Source organism: Alexandromys fortis, unplaced genomic scaffold, assembly GCF_014885135.2.
Source record: "Alexandromys fortis isolate MF-2015 unplaced genomic scaffold, M_Fortis_MF-2015_v1.1 scaffold_22, whole genome shotgun sequence".
NCBI lineage: Eukaryota > Metazoa > Chordata > Mammalia > Rodentia > Cricetidae > Alexandromys > Alexandromys fortis.
Window position 1 is genome coordinate 4,150,829 of NW_026067900.1, and position 18,479 is coordinate 4,169,307.

General features: G+C 47.0%; 1 protein-coding gene across 1 annotated transcript in view; it reads left to right on the top strand.

The window, feature by feature from the left end:
• Nucleotides 1-4,700: 4,700 nt before the first annotated feature.
• Myo1e (myosin IE) overlaps nucleotides 4,701-18,479 on the top strand; it is a 188,605-nt gene continuing 174,826 nt past the window's right edge. The window contains exon 1 of the mRNA XM_050125645.1: nucleotides 4,701-5,067. Coding sequence (XP_049981602.1) covers nucleotides 5,065-5,067 — 3 coding nt within the window. The 5' untranslated portion in view covers nucleotides 4,701-5,064. The remainder of the gene's footprint in view (nucleotides 5,068-18,479) is intronic.

An 18,479-nucleotide genomic window follows, 5' to 3' on the forward strand; every position in this document is an offset into this window, starting at 1 on the left:
TTTTTTTTTTTTTTTTGTCAACTCTGACCAAGCCAAGGTCATCTGAGGAGAGGGCCCCTCACTGGAGAAAAAGGTTCTGTAAGACTGGCTTGCAGGCGAGGCCGTGGGGATACTCTTGATTAATAACTGATGTGGGAGGGCCCAGCCAATGTGGGCAGTGCCACCCCTTGGCAGGTGCTCCTGGGTTGAATGAGAAAGCAGGCTGAACAAACCACAGGGAGCAAGCCTGGAAGCAGTATTCCTCCATGGTCTTTCTAGGTCTCTGACTTGAGTTCCTGCTGCCTCCCTTTCTTGAGAGACTTCAACTGTGAGCCGAAATAAACCTCTTTCTCCCCAAGTTGCTTTTGCCGTGGTTCTCTGTCACAGCAATAGAAAATGCGTTAGAACAAAAGGCAGGGTTTTTATTTTTTTAAAGATTTATTTATTTATTATGTATATAACATTCCTTCCATGTATGCTTGCATGCCAGAAGAGGGCACCAGATCTCATTACAGATGTCTGTGAGCCACCATGTGGTTGCTGGGAATTGAACTCAGGACCTCTGGGAGAGCAGTCAATGCTCTTAACCTCTGAGCCATCTCTCCAGCCCAGCAGGGTTTTTAAAAATCTTTAAGATTTACTATAATTTTTAATGTGTGTGTCTGTGTTGTCTGCCGTTCATGAGCAGTGCTCACAGAGGCCAGAAGAGGGCATTGGATCCCCTGGAGACAGAGTTACAGGTATCTATCTGTTAGCTATCTGACTTTGGTGCTGGGAAATGATCTTTTGTTGTCTGGAAAAACAGAACGCATTCTTAACTGCTGCACTATCTCTCCGGACCCAAAGATAAGAATTTTGAAAAACACAATCTGGGACCAGATAGATGTGATGGTTCAATAGATAAAGGCGTTTGTTGCCAGGCTGGATAGCCTGAATTCCATTCCTCAGACCCACACGGTGGAAGGACTGGTTTCTGAAAGCTGTCTTTGATACACACATGTGAGTGTGTGTTATCACACACACGCACGCACGCACAGACGCACACACTCTCTTGTGCACTCACACTCACAAATGTAGTTTTAAAAGAAATTCATTATATTAAAACAAATAAAAATAACTAGAAAAAAATAATTTGGTGAAAACTCTAGAGTATCTATGGGATCTCTCCTTCAAACTAAAGCTAAGTTCCATCACTTGGGAGGCTGAGGCAGATTTATTGTCTGGATCAGGAGGTCAAAGCCTGTTCCAGGACATAGCTGACCCTCGCCCCCACCGCAAAGAAATCAAAAGTGAGAAAAAGCACAAACTGGGACTCCCCCAGGTGGATCAAAGCTTGTGACCACAGTAGCCCAAATTGACACTGTCCCTCCTTAAGTGGAGAGGCCCCAAGGGGATTCTTGGTGAAATTAGCCACTGGACCACGTGATAATATATGGTTGATTCTACACTCAAACAGGGACACAGAGGCCCAGACCGCCATGATGAAGGAGACAGAGAGGAACCTTGATGGCGTTGGACCCTCAGAACACTCCTGGGAATTTCACAAACGCTCAGGCAACAGTACCTATCACTCCACATGCCACCTAGAGGCTGGACTGCCTGCTCTCACTCAGAACAGCACATCCGAAGGCCTGACCTGCAACATGGAGGATGGTAGAGGAGTGAGGGAATCTCCTCTCTGGACCATTTCCACGTGTGTTTAATTCAACACTCATGTCAGAATGTTTTATAAATGAGGGGATGGAAGCTCAGAAAAATTAAGATCTTACAGTCAGTTTCAAATTCAAATTCGTATGCCAGTAAATCTAGTTATCCGGCTTATTGTTCAAACATAAAGCAATTATATATATTATAGACTGGAGGGACAGCTCGGTTGATAGAGTGCTTGCCGGCGTGCCCAGACCCTCTCAGGTTCTCCACCCACTGAGCTATATCCCTAGCTCCGAAAAACAAGTTAAAAATTCTTTAACTAGTAGGGGACCGTCTCAAATAATAATAAAATTGACAATTAGTTTCAAGGCAGTTTTTAATATATCCAAAATTAAGACTACTGATGAGTTATGCTCCAGTAAAATTTTGGGGTTCAAGATTATCCTGTGCTGTGTATAGAGATCTCGGGGAGAGAGAGAGAGAGAGAGAGAGAGAGAGAGAGAGAGAGAGAGAGAGAGAGAGAGAGAGAGAGAGAGAGAGAGAGAGAGATTTTCAGTATCTCATATTTTATTGTACTCAGCTTCTAACAAGGTTGGCCCATTGATGGGATGATGTGTAATTATTTTGGACCTAAAACCTGGTGTTCCTTATGTTGTTTGTAAGTTCAGCTTTCCCCTTTGCCAGTCTCTGTTCCTGAGTTCTTAAAATGCCTTCTAGAACTTGGAAGGTGGTACACCCCTGTGGCATAGGAGTCAGGTCTGGGCATACAGAGGTCACACCTGGTGTGTCAAGGTTGGCACTTTCTGAGCTGTTTCCTGTCTACTTCGTCCTGAACGTGGGGCCATTGCTTGTGCAAACCTTCTGTCGCTTCTTCTTCTTTTCATTTTCACTTCTAATTTTATTTTGTTTGCTTTTGTCTTAATGGCTCTTGCTCTTACCCAGGCTGGCCTGGACATCCAGGGCTGAAGCGATTCTCCTGCCTCAGTTTCCAGGATATCTGGGGCTACACGGGTGCACCACTATACCCTGCTGTCGTTTTGTGTGTGTAAGTGTGTGGGTAGGCATGTGGACACACATGTAGACACCAGAGCCATTTACTTTTTTTTTTAAGATTTAAATTACTTTATTATTTGATGTGTAGGATTGTTTTGCCTGCATGTATATGTGTGTATCACATGCACACAGTGCCCCAAGAGTTCGGAAGAAGTTGTTATCTGCCTTGGGACTGGAGTTAGAACCGGTCTGAGCCACCAGATAGGTCCTGGAAATGAAATCCTGGTCCTCTAAAAGTGTAGTCAGTGATCTTAACCACTGAGCCACCCTTTAGGCCTCTACTTTTTTTTTTTTTTTTTTTAGATAGAATTTCTCACTGGTTTGGGACTCATTGAGTAGGTTAGCTAGCTTCAGTGAACTGAAGACTTTTCTGCCTGTTTCTTTTCCCCCAACATCTCAGGACACCTGGCTTTTTTTTTTTTTCTCACATTGTCTTTAGGGATCTAACTAAGCTCCTCACACTGGCAAAGCGGATAGGTCCTCCAGCTCCAGGTGAGCCATCCCAACTATTGCTTGTTTTTATGCCAAACCACAAAGCCAGCAAGGTCTGGAGTAGCTGTACCTCTAGGGTCTGGCTTCTCTCCTGTGGAAGGAATTCTGTTATTTGTTGCCCTGACGGTGGGAATACTTACAAAACTTCAAACAACACGACTACCTTTCAAATTGGCGTGAGATAGCTCCACGGATAAAGGCGCTTGCTGCCAAGCCTGACCATCTGAGCTCCATGCCTGGGACCCATGTGGTAGAAGGAGAGAATAAACTCCCACAGCTTGTCTTAGGAATTCCACACAAGTTGTCCTCGGAACTCCACATGTTTAGAGGCATGTGTGCACCCTTTAATCCATTTTAAGAATTGAAGTAATTCACATACTGTAAGATTCTTGTTTTAAAAACCTGTACAGTCCAGTAGTTTGGGGTATAGTCACAGTTTTACTGCCATCATCAGGACCTCCGGGGTATCCTCGGACCACCCTCCCCAAGACAAAGCTCCTTTGTTCCATTAGCAGTCACTGCACCCCACAAGAAACCAAGATCTGCTACACTCCCTCGGTAGCGTTCCCTACCTACCACTGTCACACACAGGGAATTGTGTTTTGTGAACTTTGGCCCTGACCTTTCACGTAATTAGTTTTCCCAGGTCCTACTCTCTTGCCGGGTGTATCAAAACTTCCTCTCTTTCCTGGTTTGGTCATAGTCTTCTTGAGTATGGGCCACTTCAAACAAACAAACAACAAATAGCAAACCCCTTCCTAGCCAAGCTGATTTTTTTTTTTTTTTTAACTATCGCAACTCTATAGAGTCCTAGATTCACGGGAAGGGTGACGACTAAATCTCACAATTTTCTGTTCCCTGGAATTTTCAGATCTTCTTCCTGGGACACCCTAAGCGAGCGCAGTCCCGAGGTGGTCCCGCGAGTTTCCTTCCTCAGCTCCCCGCACAAGACACCAGACTCCCTAATCCTGTTTAGGAATCTGCGTTCCCTTCTCTCCTAGGCTACCTGGTTTCCTGAAATCGGACACCGCAGAGGACAGAGCTCTCTCTATTCTTGTTTCCCAAGGAAATTAATTCAGGTATAAAGGACGGGTGGAGGAAATATTTTCGACTTTTCTTACAATTCAGAAAGGAAAAGAAATAGTATTTCCTTTGGGCTGCGGCCACGATTCTGATCTTTTATGCAGATAAAATATTTAAAAAAAAAAAACTTCTAGGAAAATCAAGCGACTTGGGAGCTAAGTCGATGCTAAGTATCCCTTAAAGGGAAGAGACACGTGAGCAGTTTCCTAGTCTCCCCGAGTGTTTTCATCCCCTCGGTTTGGGGGTGTTTCCCTGGGGACGGCTGGGACAGCAGTAGCGTGTTCGGCAGGCTAGTGAGGCCGCCGGACTACAGGATCCACAGTCCTTTGGAAACTTGTAGTTCCACGCTTGTTGGTTACTTCGGCTTTCCTGGAGAGTGACGCTGAGAAAACAAACTCTGATTGGTCAGGCCTGGGCTGAATTCTCCATTTATGGACAGATTGCCCGTCCCGAGCCCAGGCTGAGCCAAAGAAGAGTTCGGATTAAGTGTTAGGAGAGAGAGGGTCCAGGCAGGGCAGCTGGACAAGCAGTCCCGCAGAGCGCATCGGGTGCATCACTAGACAGCTGAGCATCGTCAGTTTCGAGTGTGCACCAGGTCGGCCAAGACTTGCCTCACCTACCGTCTCGGATCCCGCCTGGATGGAGTCCCATCTGGGTTTCCATTGGCTCCTGTGAGTGCTTGGGTGTCTGGAGCTTGTTTTTTTGGCGAAGGGAACCAACTTTTGAAGTTCGCCCCGGAGACCGCGCTCCAGCTCCAGTGCCCAGGCAGCCGGACCCGGAGGAGGCGCGACTGCGGCGGGAGTCACCATGGTAAGTTGGCTGCGCCGCGTCCCAGGACGCCTGACCCTGGGATAGGGCAGGAAGTCCCGGAGCGGGGCACCTACCTTGGGCACGCTGCCCAGGCCAGGGGGTGGAGAAGGTGGACGCGGGAGTATGCACTTCTGGAGCGCCGATTTCCTGCTGTGCTGTAAACCGGGTCTTGGCCGGGAAGAGGGACCGAGGCGGACAAGGAAAACTCTCTGAAGTGGCTTTCTGTGCCGGGAAAGTTTTGGTGGTAGTGTTGCTGTGGCTGCCAGCTGTCGGAAGCCAGGGTGTGAGCACATCTGTTTTCACCAACACAGCCATGGGACCGGGAACCTTTTTCTCCTTCAGGGAAGGTGTGGGGGGGCATGCCCGTGTCCCTCGGGTCCCCTCCTTTGGGCGGGCGCCAGCATGAGTTCCCTGGCAGGCTGATCCCGCAGCGGTCCCCCTGCTGTGGGGAGAACCCGGGCAGCCCTGCCTGCACTGGTTATGGGCCGCGCGCTGCACAAAGGCAGGCGGGGGCGCCAGGTACCGCGGAGCACCTGGCGGTGGCCCGAACTGCTAGGACCCTGTGACGATGGCGTACAGCTACAGCCACGCTGGCCTGGAGCCCAGGCCCGTAGGGTCCCTGTATGGGGTAAACACCTCCTGCCGAGAGCCCCACCCGGTCCCCAGTTCGAGAGGACCGCCACTCTGCTTTACACGCCACAAGTCCCCAACAGAGCGCCCCTGGTTTTGTTCTTTCCCGCTTGGCGTTTGGGGAGTGTAGGGCATAGACTGCCTCTCCCTCTAACTCATTTGAGATTTTTGTTGCTACGCGGAGGAGTCCCCGGCCCGCCACTCTCCTCTCTCAGTCCCAATAACTTTAGCCACATCCCCTGGGCTTTGCTGTGGTGTGGTTTTACTTCAGAAGGACAAAAGCATAGATTGTATTTTGAAGATATTGCCAGTCCACCCGGACCAAAAGAAAAGAAAAAAAAACCTTTTTTATTTAACTTAAAAAGTTCTAAAAAGCTTCAAAGTTTCTACACTTGTTTCTCGGTAGAAGAACTTGTCCTCCTGGCTTTGCTGTTGTTTACTGATGGTGAGGGTGAAGCTTACCGAAGAAGATGCCTAACATAGCGCTCGCTTGAGAAATCTGTATCCTGGATCCCCAGCGCCAATCACCGGCAGCACAGGCCAGGCAGAGCCCACACTCAGTTCATGTGCAGCCCCTGCCCCTACGCTGTTTATTCAAAAGGATAACTGAAAACAAACGAAACCTTTAAAAGGCATCCTGGCCCCAAACTTTTACTTTTTACATAGTTCAAAATTATGTTACCTTTGCCCCCGAGAGAGACTACTTCATTTATAAATAGGCTGCCTCCTTCAGTTTTGAGGTTTCAGAAGTCAGTCCACACTCACAGAGAGTACCCTGAGCTGCGGTTGGGTGGAGTTTCGCGGGCTGCTGACCGCTTGAACTTGAGCAGTGTGATAATCCTGGTGCCTGAGAATTGCTATAATTACTTTCCACGGTTCAATATTTCTTTAAAAAAAGATAAAGATCGATGTGTGTATGTCAAGGACTTAAAAGAATCTTACTGAATTTAACTGTGTAAGTGGTACCTTGAGAAAATGAGCTTTCCCTTGTTAAATCCCCCCTCCCCCTTTTTGCGGGTAGACCCACAATTAGTCTGTGTTGCCTTTTCCAGAGACGTGGGAAAACGTCCTGGTAGTTGGAGCAGCTAGTCGGTCCATCGGATGTGATGGAGGTGTGTCTTAGAGTCCGTTTCATGCCTATGTAGACAGGGCATAGTCACCCCCTCGTGGGCTCCCTGCCATCAGCACAGATGGGCATGTTGTGGGCCACTTGGAGGCAATCTGTGTATCAGATATGGACGTCTGGGCCACAATTCACTGCCCAGAAAAGTTGAAACCACTGGCCATCCTGAAGTAGATGTGCCATGGACAGAACTCGGTGTGGAGAGTCATTTGGACAAAATTAAAGGAATCGTTTCTTCCATGACTTGAAAGTTTGAGTGGACTTATGAGCTGTGTGAAGTTGCCTGAGAACATTGACCCACATAGCCAGATAGTTAGGCACCCAGTGAGTATGCTCGGTGTTTATGTAAGGAGTCTTAAGCTGAATGGAACTTCTGTGTTCTCTGCATCTGTCTGGGCCTGCCCAGTTGAATCCTTCAGCTGCTTAGGACAGGAAGGGATGGGCCATTACCCTTGGTGGGTGTGACCGAGAATTAGCATAGAGCACAGGCCCTTGGCCAGGCCGCAGGAAGAACACCTGTACTGTGAACTCTTTCCGTGTGCTTGCGTGACGTCTACACTTGATTGGCAAGCTGATGGGATCTAGGATCATCCCAGAACAAGACCTCTGGGCAGATCTGAGAGTTTCTAACTTAGGTTACTAGAGTCTGGAAGACACATTCCTTGCATGGTGGCACCATTCCCTGGGCTGGGGTCCCAGGCTCAATAAAAAGGACAGTGGGAGCTGAGCACCAGCAGGTGTCTCTCTGTTTCCTGCACAGTGTGCTGTACAGTGTGACAGCTGTCTCTAGGGTCAGCCGCCAAGCCTCTTCCACCTTGACTGAACTATATCCTTCCAACTGTCAGCTTAGACAAGCTCTTCTGCGAGTCACTTTTGTCAGGGGAATTTATCACAATAAGAAAAGTAACTAATTGTGTGGTGTGTGTGTGTGTGTGTGTGTGTGTGAGAGAGAGAGAGAGAGAGAGAGAGAGAGAGAGAGAGAGAGAGAGAGAGAGAGAGAGAGAGAGAGAGAGAGAGAGNAGAGAGAGAGAGAGAGAGAGAGAGAGAGAGAGAGAGAGAGAGAGAGAGAGAACGCTTTTCAGGGAGGTCTGGGAGCGAATTAGACTGTTTGTACCTAAGGCCCGATGACTTACTCAGTTGTGATTAGTGATGAAAATTCACTTCAGGTTCATGACTACAGTGTATAATTGACTTCTCCCTCATCAATATCAACTATGGGACACTTGCTCGTCTTGGGAAACCCAGACTATATTGCCAGGTCATAGTTATTGCTACCCTTTCCAAGAGGTAATGACCCCATTTCCGTATATCAAATATTCTGTTGACTCTAACAGATAGCAGTGTATGGCTAACACTTCCTTCGTGGATTCTGGTTTCGCAGTCTGTGACAGGATAGTTCCGTGGTCTGGATGTGTGTGGTAGTCTAACACCTATGTATGTGAGTCCACTTTCTGTTTTGGCCCCAGAACATGTGATCTATAGGGTTTGTGAACAAAATCTGCAGAGGTGACTGAGTAAAATCTCCCTTGGCCATTGTCTACGCTATATTCTCTTTTCTCTGTTGCTTATCATTCCTGGGTCACTAGCAGGGGTACCACACATGAAAGCACTGGTTTATTGATTTATTTTGGGGGACGTGGTTTCTCTGTGTAACCCTGGCTGTCCTGGAGCTCACTTTGCAGACCAGGCTGGCCTCGAACTTAGAGATCTGCCTGCCTCTGCATCCCGAGTGCTGGGATCAAAGGTGTGCACTACCACATCTGGCTGCAGCACTGACTTATAACTTAGGGATCTGGTAGGCAGCTGACCATGGGTAAGTTAGGTTCCTTGGGGTGGAGGTTGGTGTGTATTTAATAAGCCCGGAATCCATTTGGAATGCTTTCAGGGAAGTCAACCTAGCTCATTTCTATTGATTAGTTTATCAGATTCCAGACGTCCCTGGCCAAAATGACCCAATTCAAGTAAACTGGAGAGGAGGGGATAAGTTTGCTGGCAGAGGGAAGGTTGAGGAAAGCTGGTTCTGAATGCTTCTCCCTGGGATGATGTGGTGGGCCAGCCTAGGGTTTCCCCTCTTGGAAGAGAAGCCCAGTTGGACACTGGATGGGCAGAGATGAGGCGAGGGAAGGTGAAGATCATCCCACCCCTGTCTCTGCTGAGGATTCCACTGGGAGGAACTCCAGTGATTCTGGAGGCCAAGACACAATCTGGCTTCGGGAGAGTAAAGAAGGGACACATGACCCATGCTTACACTGACCATATTGCCAGGCTGTCTTGTTGGAGACAAGTCGCAATCTAGACCTCTTGCTGGCCCTACTGATGTCATGGAAAGGCCAAGCGTGCTCATCTGTGGGTCATCTGCTAGCAGCTTCTACAAGCTCAATGCGGTGTGCGGGAACCACAGCGCTTCCTCCACCTCCTTGCTAGCTAGAAGGGCTGAACGGCAGCTGCATGCCCAGCAGTGATGTCAGCATTCAATAGCCACACCTTCTCCTGGGGCCTTGCTAGAGAAGGTGGTTGGTTGCCTGGTATTTTGTACCTGCAGAATCTGGTGACTTAAACAGGGAAAACCCTCGTGCAGATGCTAACTGGAGCTGTCAGAACACGAGTGGAGATGGCTTGTGAGTGGCAAGGCTGCACTTTCAGCTTCTCCGGTCACCCTTCACCCCTCTGTTTCTGTGAAATGCTCCAGATCCCAGTGCTGTGCGACAACCCTTACTCCTTGCCCCTTTCCAAGCGCAGGAGCTTGAGGTATATTGCAAGAGTTATCCTTGTGGCTAGTGAGCATGCAGCTGTGAGCATTTTAGGACCCACGGATTCCGCTGTTCCTGGTGTGTCGTGAAGTCACGTGAGACTAAAGACCAAGCAGTGCTTCAAGTCTGCTGGTGAGAGAAGACTAGGATTCCACATGAGAAAGTTCTTCATCAGCATCGCTGTTCAGATTTCAGAACACACGTGCACACACGCGTGCGCACACACACGTACACACACGCATACACAAACACACTCAGGGTCTCACTCTATAGCCTAGGCTGGCCTCCAGCTTATAGACTTCCTACTTCAGCCTCCCAGCTGCTGCCATTGCAGTGGTTCTCAGCCTTCCTAACGCTTAATATAGTTCCTCATGTTGTGGTGACCTCCCCCCAATATAAAATTATTTTTGTTGCTACTTCATAACTGTAATTCGGCTACTGTTATGAATCGTAATGTAAATGGTTTTGGAGATAGAAGTTTATCAGAGGGGTCATTACCCACAGGTCAAGAATCGTTATATTATAGGCATGTGCCACACCTGGCTATAACAACGCAGAAATATTTTGAAACCTCTAGACAACTGTAAGATACTCTGGACCTCACAATGGGTTATGTGGGAACATTAAGTCATGCTTTTCCAGATTTGAATTTGAATAATTTATATATATTATGTATTTATTTATTATTATACAATATACACGTATAAATATACAGTATCAAATATATATTAAAGGGTGTTTTGTGTGCATGTATGTCTGCGTACCATGTACATGACCATGTTCATACCTGGTGCCTGAGGAGGCAAGCAGAGGGCATCAGAGGCTTTGGAACTGGAGTTACAGATGGCTGTAATCTGTACCATGTGGATGCTGAGAATCGAAACTGGGTCTTCTGCAAGAACAACCAATGGTCTTAACTGCTGAGCCATCTCTCCAAACCCATTATTTGCATGTATGTGTGTGTGTGTGTGCACATATGTGCGTATATTTAACAAAGATGCAGCAACTTATATATTTACCATTATGTGATTACCTTTTTCTCAAAAGTATTTTCTTTCCTTTGTTTTGTTTTTGTTTTCTAGATAGGGTTCTACTATGTAGCTCTGACTGGCCCTGTTCTGAGATTTACTTTGTAGACCAGGCTGGCCTCAAACTCATGGAGATCTGCCTGCATCTGCCTCCTTAATGCCGGGATTAAAGGTGTGCACCATCACTGCTTGGCTTCTTTTATTTTCAGTTGATTGTTTTTGCAGTGCTGAGGATCCACCCCATGTGTACAGGACAAGCGCACTATCACCCAACCACATCCCCAGACCCTGATGTTTTTATTTCCCACTTTGCTTGGACTTGACATTACAGAGCAAATAAGAGGTTAAAGGTTACATGCCAATGGTATTAAAAATAAACATCATAGCCCTTTAATAATAACAAGCAAATCATGTTCTGAATTTTGTACTTCAGAATTTATTTTGGCATAGCCAACAGCTTTTTGGTCATCCTAGCAGAACTTTTTTAAGCATATTTTTTGACAGTTATATCAAGACAAGCAATATTTACAGATTCTTTCCTAAAATAACAGCATTGGCTTTGACAAGCCAGGGGCTTCTCGCTGTATATCTGCATGGTCTTGGCCTTCACTTCTGAGGTCCCACCTTGAGAACAGCAGTATTGTCTTCATTCAAAGACTGTTTGGTTTTGGTTTTCAATTTTTCTCCTTATACTTACCTATTTTTGTGTATGCATGTGTCTGTAGAGGTTGAAAGGGCAGCTTGCAGGACTCGGTTCTTTCTATCATGTGGGACTGGAAGTCCAATTCGGGTTGTCAGCTTTGGCAGTGAGTGTCCTTCTTCTCTGAGCACTTTTGAATGGACATTTGTGAGCTACAGAAGAAAGATCATTTTTAATAAAAACTTCCTTTCTGACCTAAAATACTAGTGGCCATGTGACTGCCCTCCTACTCACAGGGCTCTGTACCTGGTCCCTCCCAGCTGTCTATTCTACCTCTGAGGAGGGGGCACCCACCCTACTGTGAGGGTGCAGGTCAGGGAGACAGGTGGGTCCCTGTCCCTAGGAATTAAGGCTGAGAGCAGTGTGAAGGAAGTCCTCGCTCTCTCGGGTGTTTAGAATTTTGATGTGGATTAACATTTACTCGTAGTACTTAGCAGTCGTACGTCGCTTTGTAGAGAGAAAAAGCATAGGGCGCCTTCTAGAACACCCAAAAAGAGTTTAAGATTTCTGTCTTAAACCTTTATGGGGTCTGGGGAGACGACTCAGTGGAAAAGGAGCTTGCCATACAGACATCAGGACCTGAGTTCAGCTCCCCAGCACCTATGTGTAAAAGCCTTGATTGGCAGCGCTGGGGTTGGGAGGTGGGTTTTAGGGGCTCACTGGCTGGCCAGTTTAGCTGAAACATGAAGCTCCAAAAATAAGGTGGAGTGACTAAGATATCCCTACATTCATTTCTGGCCTCTACATGTACCCACAAGATGCACACACACACACACACAACACACACGCACGCACGCATGCACGCACGCACACACGCATGCGGCAAAAATAAAGGACCCCACAGAGTTTCAGGCTGTGGATGCAGCTCAGTCAACAGAACGCTTGCCCTGCATGCATGGAGCCCTGCTGTGGATGCAGCTCGGTCAGGAGAATGCTTGCCTGGCATGCATTTGGTTCTCAGCACCACATATACCTGGTGTACTGGTGCATGTCTATGATCCCTGAACTCAGGCGGTGGATGGAGGTGGCCATGTGGCTCTGCAGGAGCCTCAGGAGTCCAAGGCTCATCTTTGGCTATGTAGGGAGTTTGAGACCAATCTGGAATACACAAAACTCTATTTCAAAGAGCAAAGAGCAGGGTCGGGGGAGGAGAGTTGGTCATCCAGTTTAATGGCTTCCGAAGGCTCTGGATCCTGGCTGAGCCGGTGGCAGAGTGCAGATTTTCTGATCTCGGTCTAAGAAGGGGATGGATTAGAATCTTATTTTCTCAACAGTCTAGACACGACCAAGATCGGTTTGTTTCCGAGCCCTTTCAAGAAGGTCCGCTTGAAGATGAAAGCTTGTTATTTTTGATTCATTGCCACTGAAACTGTAAAAGATTATAAGAAATAAAGCCTGAAGCATTCACCCGTAATACCATTGCCCCGCAACACAGTAATTATTTTCTGTCTTTGGGTTTCCTTCCAATTTATCCCAACACACGCTGTTTTTATGCCATTGTAACTAAGAGGCAAATATATCACCCATGCTCTGTATTTTTTTTCCCCGTTTATTTTATACATCCCTCATCTTGGTTGACATATTCATGGTCTTTGCTGGTGGAATAATACATCCACGCAGCCTGACAGCCAAACTTAAATCGTAACTGTAGAAAAATCTCCCCCTGAAGTGTGTACACAGAAAAGTTGAGTCCTGGCCCTCACTACAACTGCCATTGTAATAGGCTGCTCGACTTCCTGTGACTCTGGAGATGGCGAGCCCCCTTTTTGGTGTACAGTTGGAACAGGCTTGGGGTATATGCTCTCATATCCCTATGTTCTAACCTCCAAATGTGTGCTGACAATGGGAAACTTCACCCCATGCCCCCAGTCCTGCCTCATCTACAGGGTGGTACAAGACAGGACTTTCTGCTTCTCCTGCAAGTCTCAGCTGAGAGATGTCTTAAACATAGCTCTGGTGGCGGGGATGCTGAGAGATCCACAGTGGATGTAAGGTCTGGGGACAGAGTGGAGAGAAACGGAGTCTCTCAGTTGAAACTCTCACTGATTCTGCAGGCCCTACCAGCAATGGAAGATGACAGTTGGCTTGTCTAGTCATGGCTGTTGTTGGTGTCAAGGTCTCCTACCCTGACTGCCAGGTCCTATGAACTTGTGACCCTTGATTCTTGTTGTAGGGAAGGTCCTGGTCAGGGGACTCAGTTGAGGGTGGAGTTACTGCCACTCCCTCACTGTCTGAACAAATACCTAGTTGGTTCAGGGATGCAGGGACAGGCATCTGGGAGCAGAGCCAGCCTCCCTCTGCATTTTGTGGCAATCCAGATGCCTTATTCTGGGGTCCAGGCTCTGTCTGCTTTACTATGCTTATGTCTGGTAGCTGGTACCTGTTGCTGGTGTTCTTCTTAGCTTCTGGAGTCTTCTCTATGATAGTCAAGGATCAGGCAGAAGCCAGCCAGGGCATGGTAACAGCCTCATTGCCTTTGAGTCTGTGTTTTTCCAGCAGGCTTTGTTCTGTAAGTCTCTTTAACGAAGCTGTCCCCTCCCTGTCTTCATGCTCCTGTTTCTGCCCTTGCTTTAAAGACAGTCCATGCAGTTGCAGCCTCCACAGCAAGTCTGAGTCAGGTTCTTCCATGCTAGCTTGGGATCCTTGGTCCAGTTTTTCAGCCCATTCATGTGGTTTTTGTGCCATTTATTCTCCCTCTCTGAATCTTCCACTCCAAGAGCTTGCTTGCAAGTTCATGGCTTCCTGGTAACAGTCTGTTTTTTTGGGGTCTAGAATGTGATCTCTGTCAGGCAGCAGGTGCACTAGATGGTCTGTCTATTCGTTCTGCACCACATCTTTGAGGGTCCCAAGCTTCTTCTCTGATGGATGGGCTTTCCATGTGTCTTATGCCTCTTGTTGAAAGAGACCATCAATTACACCAGGTACTAATCCCCCCTCCTTTTTTTTTGGTTTGTTTGTTTGGTTGGTTTTTTGAGTCAGGGTTTCTCCGTGTTGCCCTGGCTGTCCTATAGACCACTTTACCTCCTGTTCATTTCTAAAGTCCCAGAGAGCTGGCTGGTCCAGCTTGTTATTGATCCAGGTTTTCTAGCAATACTTCGTACTTCCGGTAACATCACTTCCTTCCGACCTTTAATTATCGACTGGAGCATAGGGTTTGCCTTATTCACTGGTTACAACCTGTCTCATCAGTTATGTTCTATGTCCTTTCGACTTCCCTCCTGGGCTGCAATCTTGGTATTGTAAAATATGGTTTCTGGATCATGAAAGTGGGAGTTATCTAGATGGGGAGAAATTCAGGCAGCACCCTCAGGAGATCGGTAGCAGTATTAAAATGGCCACAGCAGACATGGTTGGTAGTCATGGTACTCCTTTTCTGACTCACCAAATATGTATTAAGTGTCTGCCCTACGTGCTGCACTCTGGGGAGACCCACAGGGCTCATACCGCCGTAATATTTCGTTTGCTTTGTACTTAAAAAGAGGTAGGACACAAATGTGATTAAATAGCATGAATTTTAGGCAGCATGTTCATAGGTTATTTCTTTACTATTCTGTGTGTTTTAACATCTTTTTCCAATTAAGAAAAAATGCATATAAACACGTACATACGATTCTTTGTATAATTTTAGGAGCTGCAGAAAGCTGTGAAACCCACACAAAAATCATTGCTAGAGTTGTTTTTGAGATGGCTATTAAGGTGAGTGGTCAGTTCTGGACTTCCATTAGGTTATTTGATTACTCGACATAGGTGACATCAGGAGTGAGTCCATACCGAGTGTCGTATAAAGAGCCACCCAGGAAAAAAAAAAGAGCCACCCAGGGCACACACACCATGTTGCTCAGACCTCTAACATCATCCATCCCATAGTCATCTTCCTTTGCTTCAGAGTGTGTGAGTGTGTTCTTGATGTAAGAACTCACCCCAGACACTGTGATTGATAAACCTGAATTATTTCTCGTGATTTTGTGCATTAGCTGGCCAGTCCCCATCCAGGCTCTTCTGATTTGTGTGGTCAGCTGTGGCTTGGCTGGGGATGCGTGATCTAGGACAGGCTCGCTCACTTGCCTGGTGGTTGGCCCACTTCCAGCCATGACAGCGGCGATGTCACAATAGATTGGTCTTGGCTTGTTTACATAGTAGTGGTGATATCACAGCATCACCAAGAACAGCAAGAAGTGTAGGTGCTGATACACAAAACTTTTCTAAATTTTGTTCACACTGTATTTACTATCGTCCTCTCTGGCGGGAGCAAGTCACGTGTCTACGCCAAGACGCGATGGGAGAATGGACTGAGCTATAGTTCCTCCACTGCCACCATCGTTCCTTAATTGACTGAGTAATTTGGGGCAGGAGTAATCCTGAAAGCTGCGCCTGTTGAGTTTCTGTGTGGTGTGACAGATACCTCAGCCTTGCTTCCCACACAGCCTCTGGTGATTTTTTTCCAGGGCAGAAAGACAATTAGAGACCTCTCAGCCTCCTTCCAAAATTGCTTCTTTGTTGTTGAAAAGAAAAGGTCAAAGTGATGGTTAACGTCGAAATGGAAAGGTATTTTCTCTCGACTGAAAGGAACTCTGTGAAAATAACAAGCAGGTAACTTGAACCCAAACTTATAGGACCCTGAGTCACACCAAGCCAGACAGGCCAACTGTCCTTTTGCACTAAAGAATGGAACTCGTTGCTCTTCCAACGTGGAGACAAGACTTCTTGCTGCCTGCCTGATGCTGCCTTCCTAGCCAACACGGAGCTGTCCATGTGGAGAAAAATATTCCTCACTCAGACAGAAATACATATTTTCCTTGGCTGGAAAACATGTCTCCGGACTATAGGATGATTCTCAAAATAACGGGTGTCACTTCCACATCATGTGAGCCCCAGACTGCGCCGTCTGCAGGCTCCTGTACGGCACACCAAGTGTGTAAGGTCTCTTGATTTTTGTTCAGAGGACTTAAACAACCATTAGTCTACAAACCTCTCTGTAGTTTCTCCCCTTCCCTCTCTTTCCTTTTCTCTGTCCTCCTCTCCTCTCTCTCCCTTAATTTTTTTTTTCTTAAAATACTTTTTGAGACGGAGTCTCACACTGTAGCCCAGGCTGGCCTCCAACTCGCAGTCCCTGCCCCCTTCCCCTGCGTGCCAGAATTACTAGGATTGTAGGCATGTGCTTCACCACACCCCGGTCTTTTATTTAGAACGTCACCCGTGGAAAGAAAACTAGCTCGTGATAACTCCTGGCCCATCTTTCTCTGCTCTCACCTTCCCCTGCCTTATTTTAAAGCCAGTTCCTAGGTGGCTTAACATTTCATCCACAAATGCTTATTCTATTGCGTTTTAAACCAAGGAAGACTTGGCACCTGGTGCTCCTTGGGCAGGAAGAAGGGGTGTGCCCCAGACAACCAAAGCTGGTTGCTTTCCTTTAACGTATAACAGGGGAGCTCTTGTTTTATAGAATTGTGTAGACATCTCTGGTCACTAAGGGGACTTTCCACAGTGTGGCCCACACAGGGCGTCTGGCAGCAACACCTTGGCATTGACTATCGTGGCGTGTAGGACAGGGTGTCTCCCTGACCTCCAGTCTCAGCTCCACCCAGGCCCTGCATTCAGGTATAAATGGTAGGGAGAATGTTTGTAGTTCTCAGCGTCCTCATGCATCCTCATCTGTATCAGCATCCTCATCTGTATCAGCATCCTCATCTGTATCAGCATCCTCATCTGTATCAGCATCCTCATCTGTATATCAGCGCCAGCTGTGCAAAGACTGCCCAGTTCTATGAGTGATCAGATGACCTCAAGTATAGAATGTCAGATTAGAAATGTATTGGAGGTACCAACACGGTGTGGGACCCTGGCTCCAATGGTAAGAGTGAGGACCTGAGTTCAAGTCCCTAGGACCCAAGTCAAAAGTCAAGTGTGGCCACATGTGTGCCTGTAACCCCAGCACTATGTGTATGTATGGTGGGGTTAGATCCCCAGAGCTCCCTGGATACCGGCCTATCTCCAAATCCAGTAAGAGGCTTTGTCTTTGGAGAATTAGGCAGTGACAGAGCATGACACCTGTTGTCTTCCTCTGGCCATGTGCATTACACACACACACACACACACACACACACACACACACACACACACAAAGTGAAAGAGAACTATCTAGAAACTATTAGAGAGGCGTCTATGGAATTTATCTTCATATTTACATCTTTTCCCTAGAAAGAAGATCCATAAATTTTCAAAAATGGTTTTTGGCCTCCCCAAGTAACCCCTTGATGCCCAGATAATTTTAGGTGGCTTGTCTTCCATTCCTGGGTCACTTAGCAATTTAATAACAAAGTTGACCCTGGAATCCGTGTTCTCTGACTCACAATCTAGGCCCGTTTTTAACCTGTGCTGACTGGAAATGCTTGGAAATTAGTAAAGCATTAGGGAGAAGGGAAGTTGAAAGTAAGCAGTAAGTTAAATTAATTTTGGGGGGCCAGTGAGATGGTTTAAGGAGTAAAGACACTTGTCGCCAGGCCTGGCAACTGGAGTCTGAGCCCTGGGATCCACATGGAGGGAGAGAAGCATCTCTTACAAGTGTCCTCTGACCTCTACACACCTACTGTGGCCCACACGGCCCACACATACCACAGATAATAAATCAAAATATTAATTTTAGTTTTCAAGACAGAGTCTCTCTGTATAACAACCCTGGCTGTCCTGGGACTCAATGTGTAGACCAGGCTGGCCTCAAGCTCAGAGATCCGCCTGCCTCTGCCTCCTGAGTGCTGGGATTAAAGGCATGTACTGCCACCACCACCTGGCAAAAGTAATAATATAAACAAACAAACAAATGATTCTCTGTAGGATCCTGAGAAACATTACTGGTAAGGTCAGTGGATGCACGCTGCAATAGGTGACCTGAAACACAGAACCTCCGCCCACATTCAGGTTTAATATCCCCCTGTGATTACAAAGAGAGGTCCAGCAAATGCAGATTGTACTTTATGCAAATAATTCAATTCCTATTATTACCCTGGTAGAGAATTAATGGACATTAATTAAAAAATTAATGTTTACCAGTCAAGGACACCTAAGACGGAAAGTGGTGGGTTCTAGTTACTGGCCTGTGAGGCAGGTTTCTGTGCTGTTTCTTTACCGAGAAGCGCAGGCAGGGGTACGGAAAGGCTGGGCTAGCCTCTTCCTTCCAGTCCTAT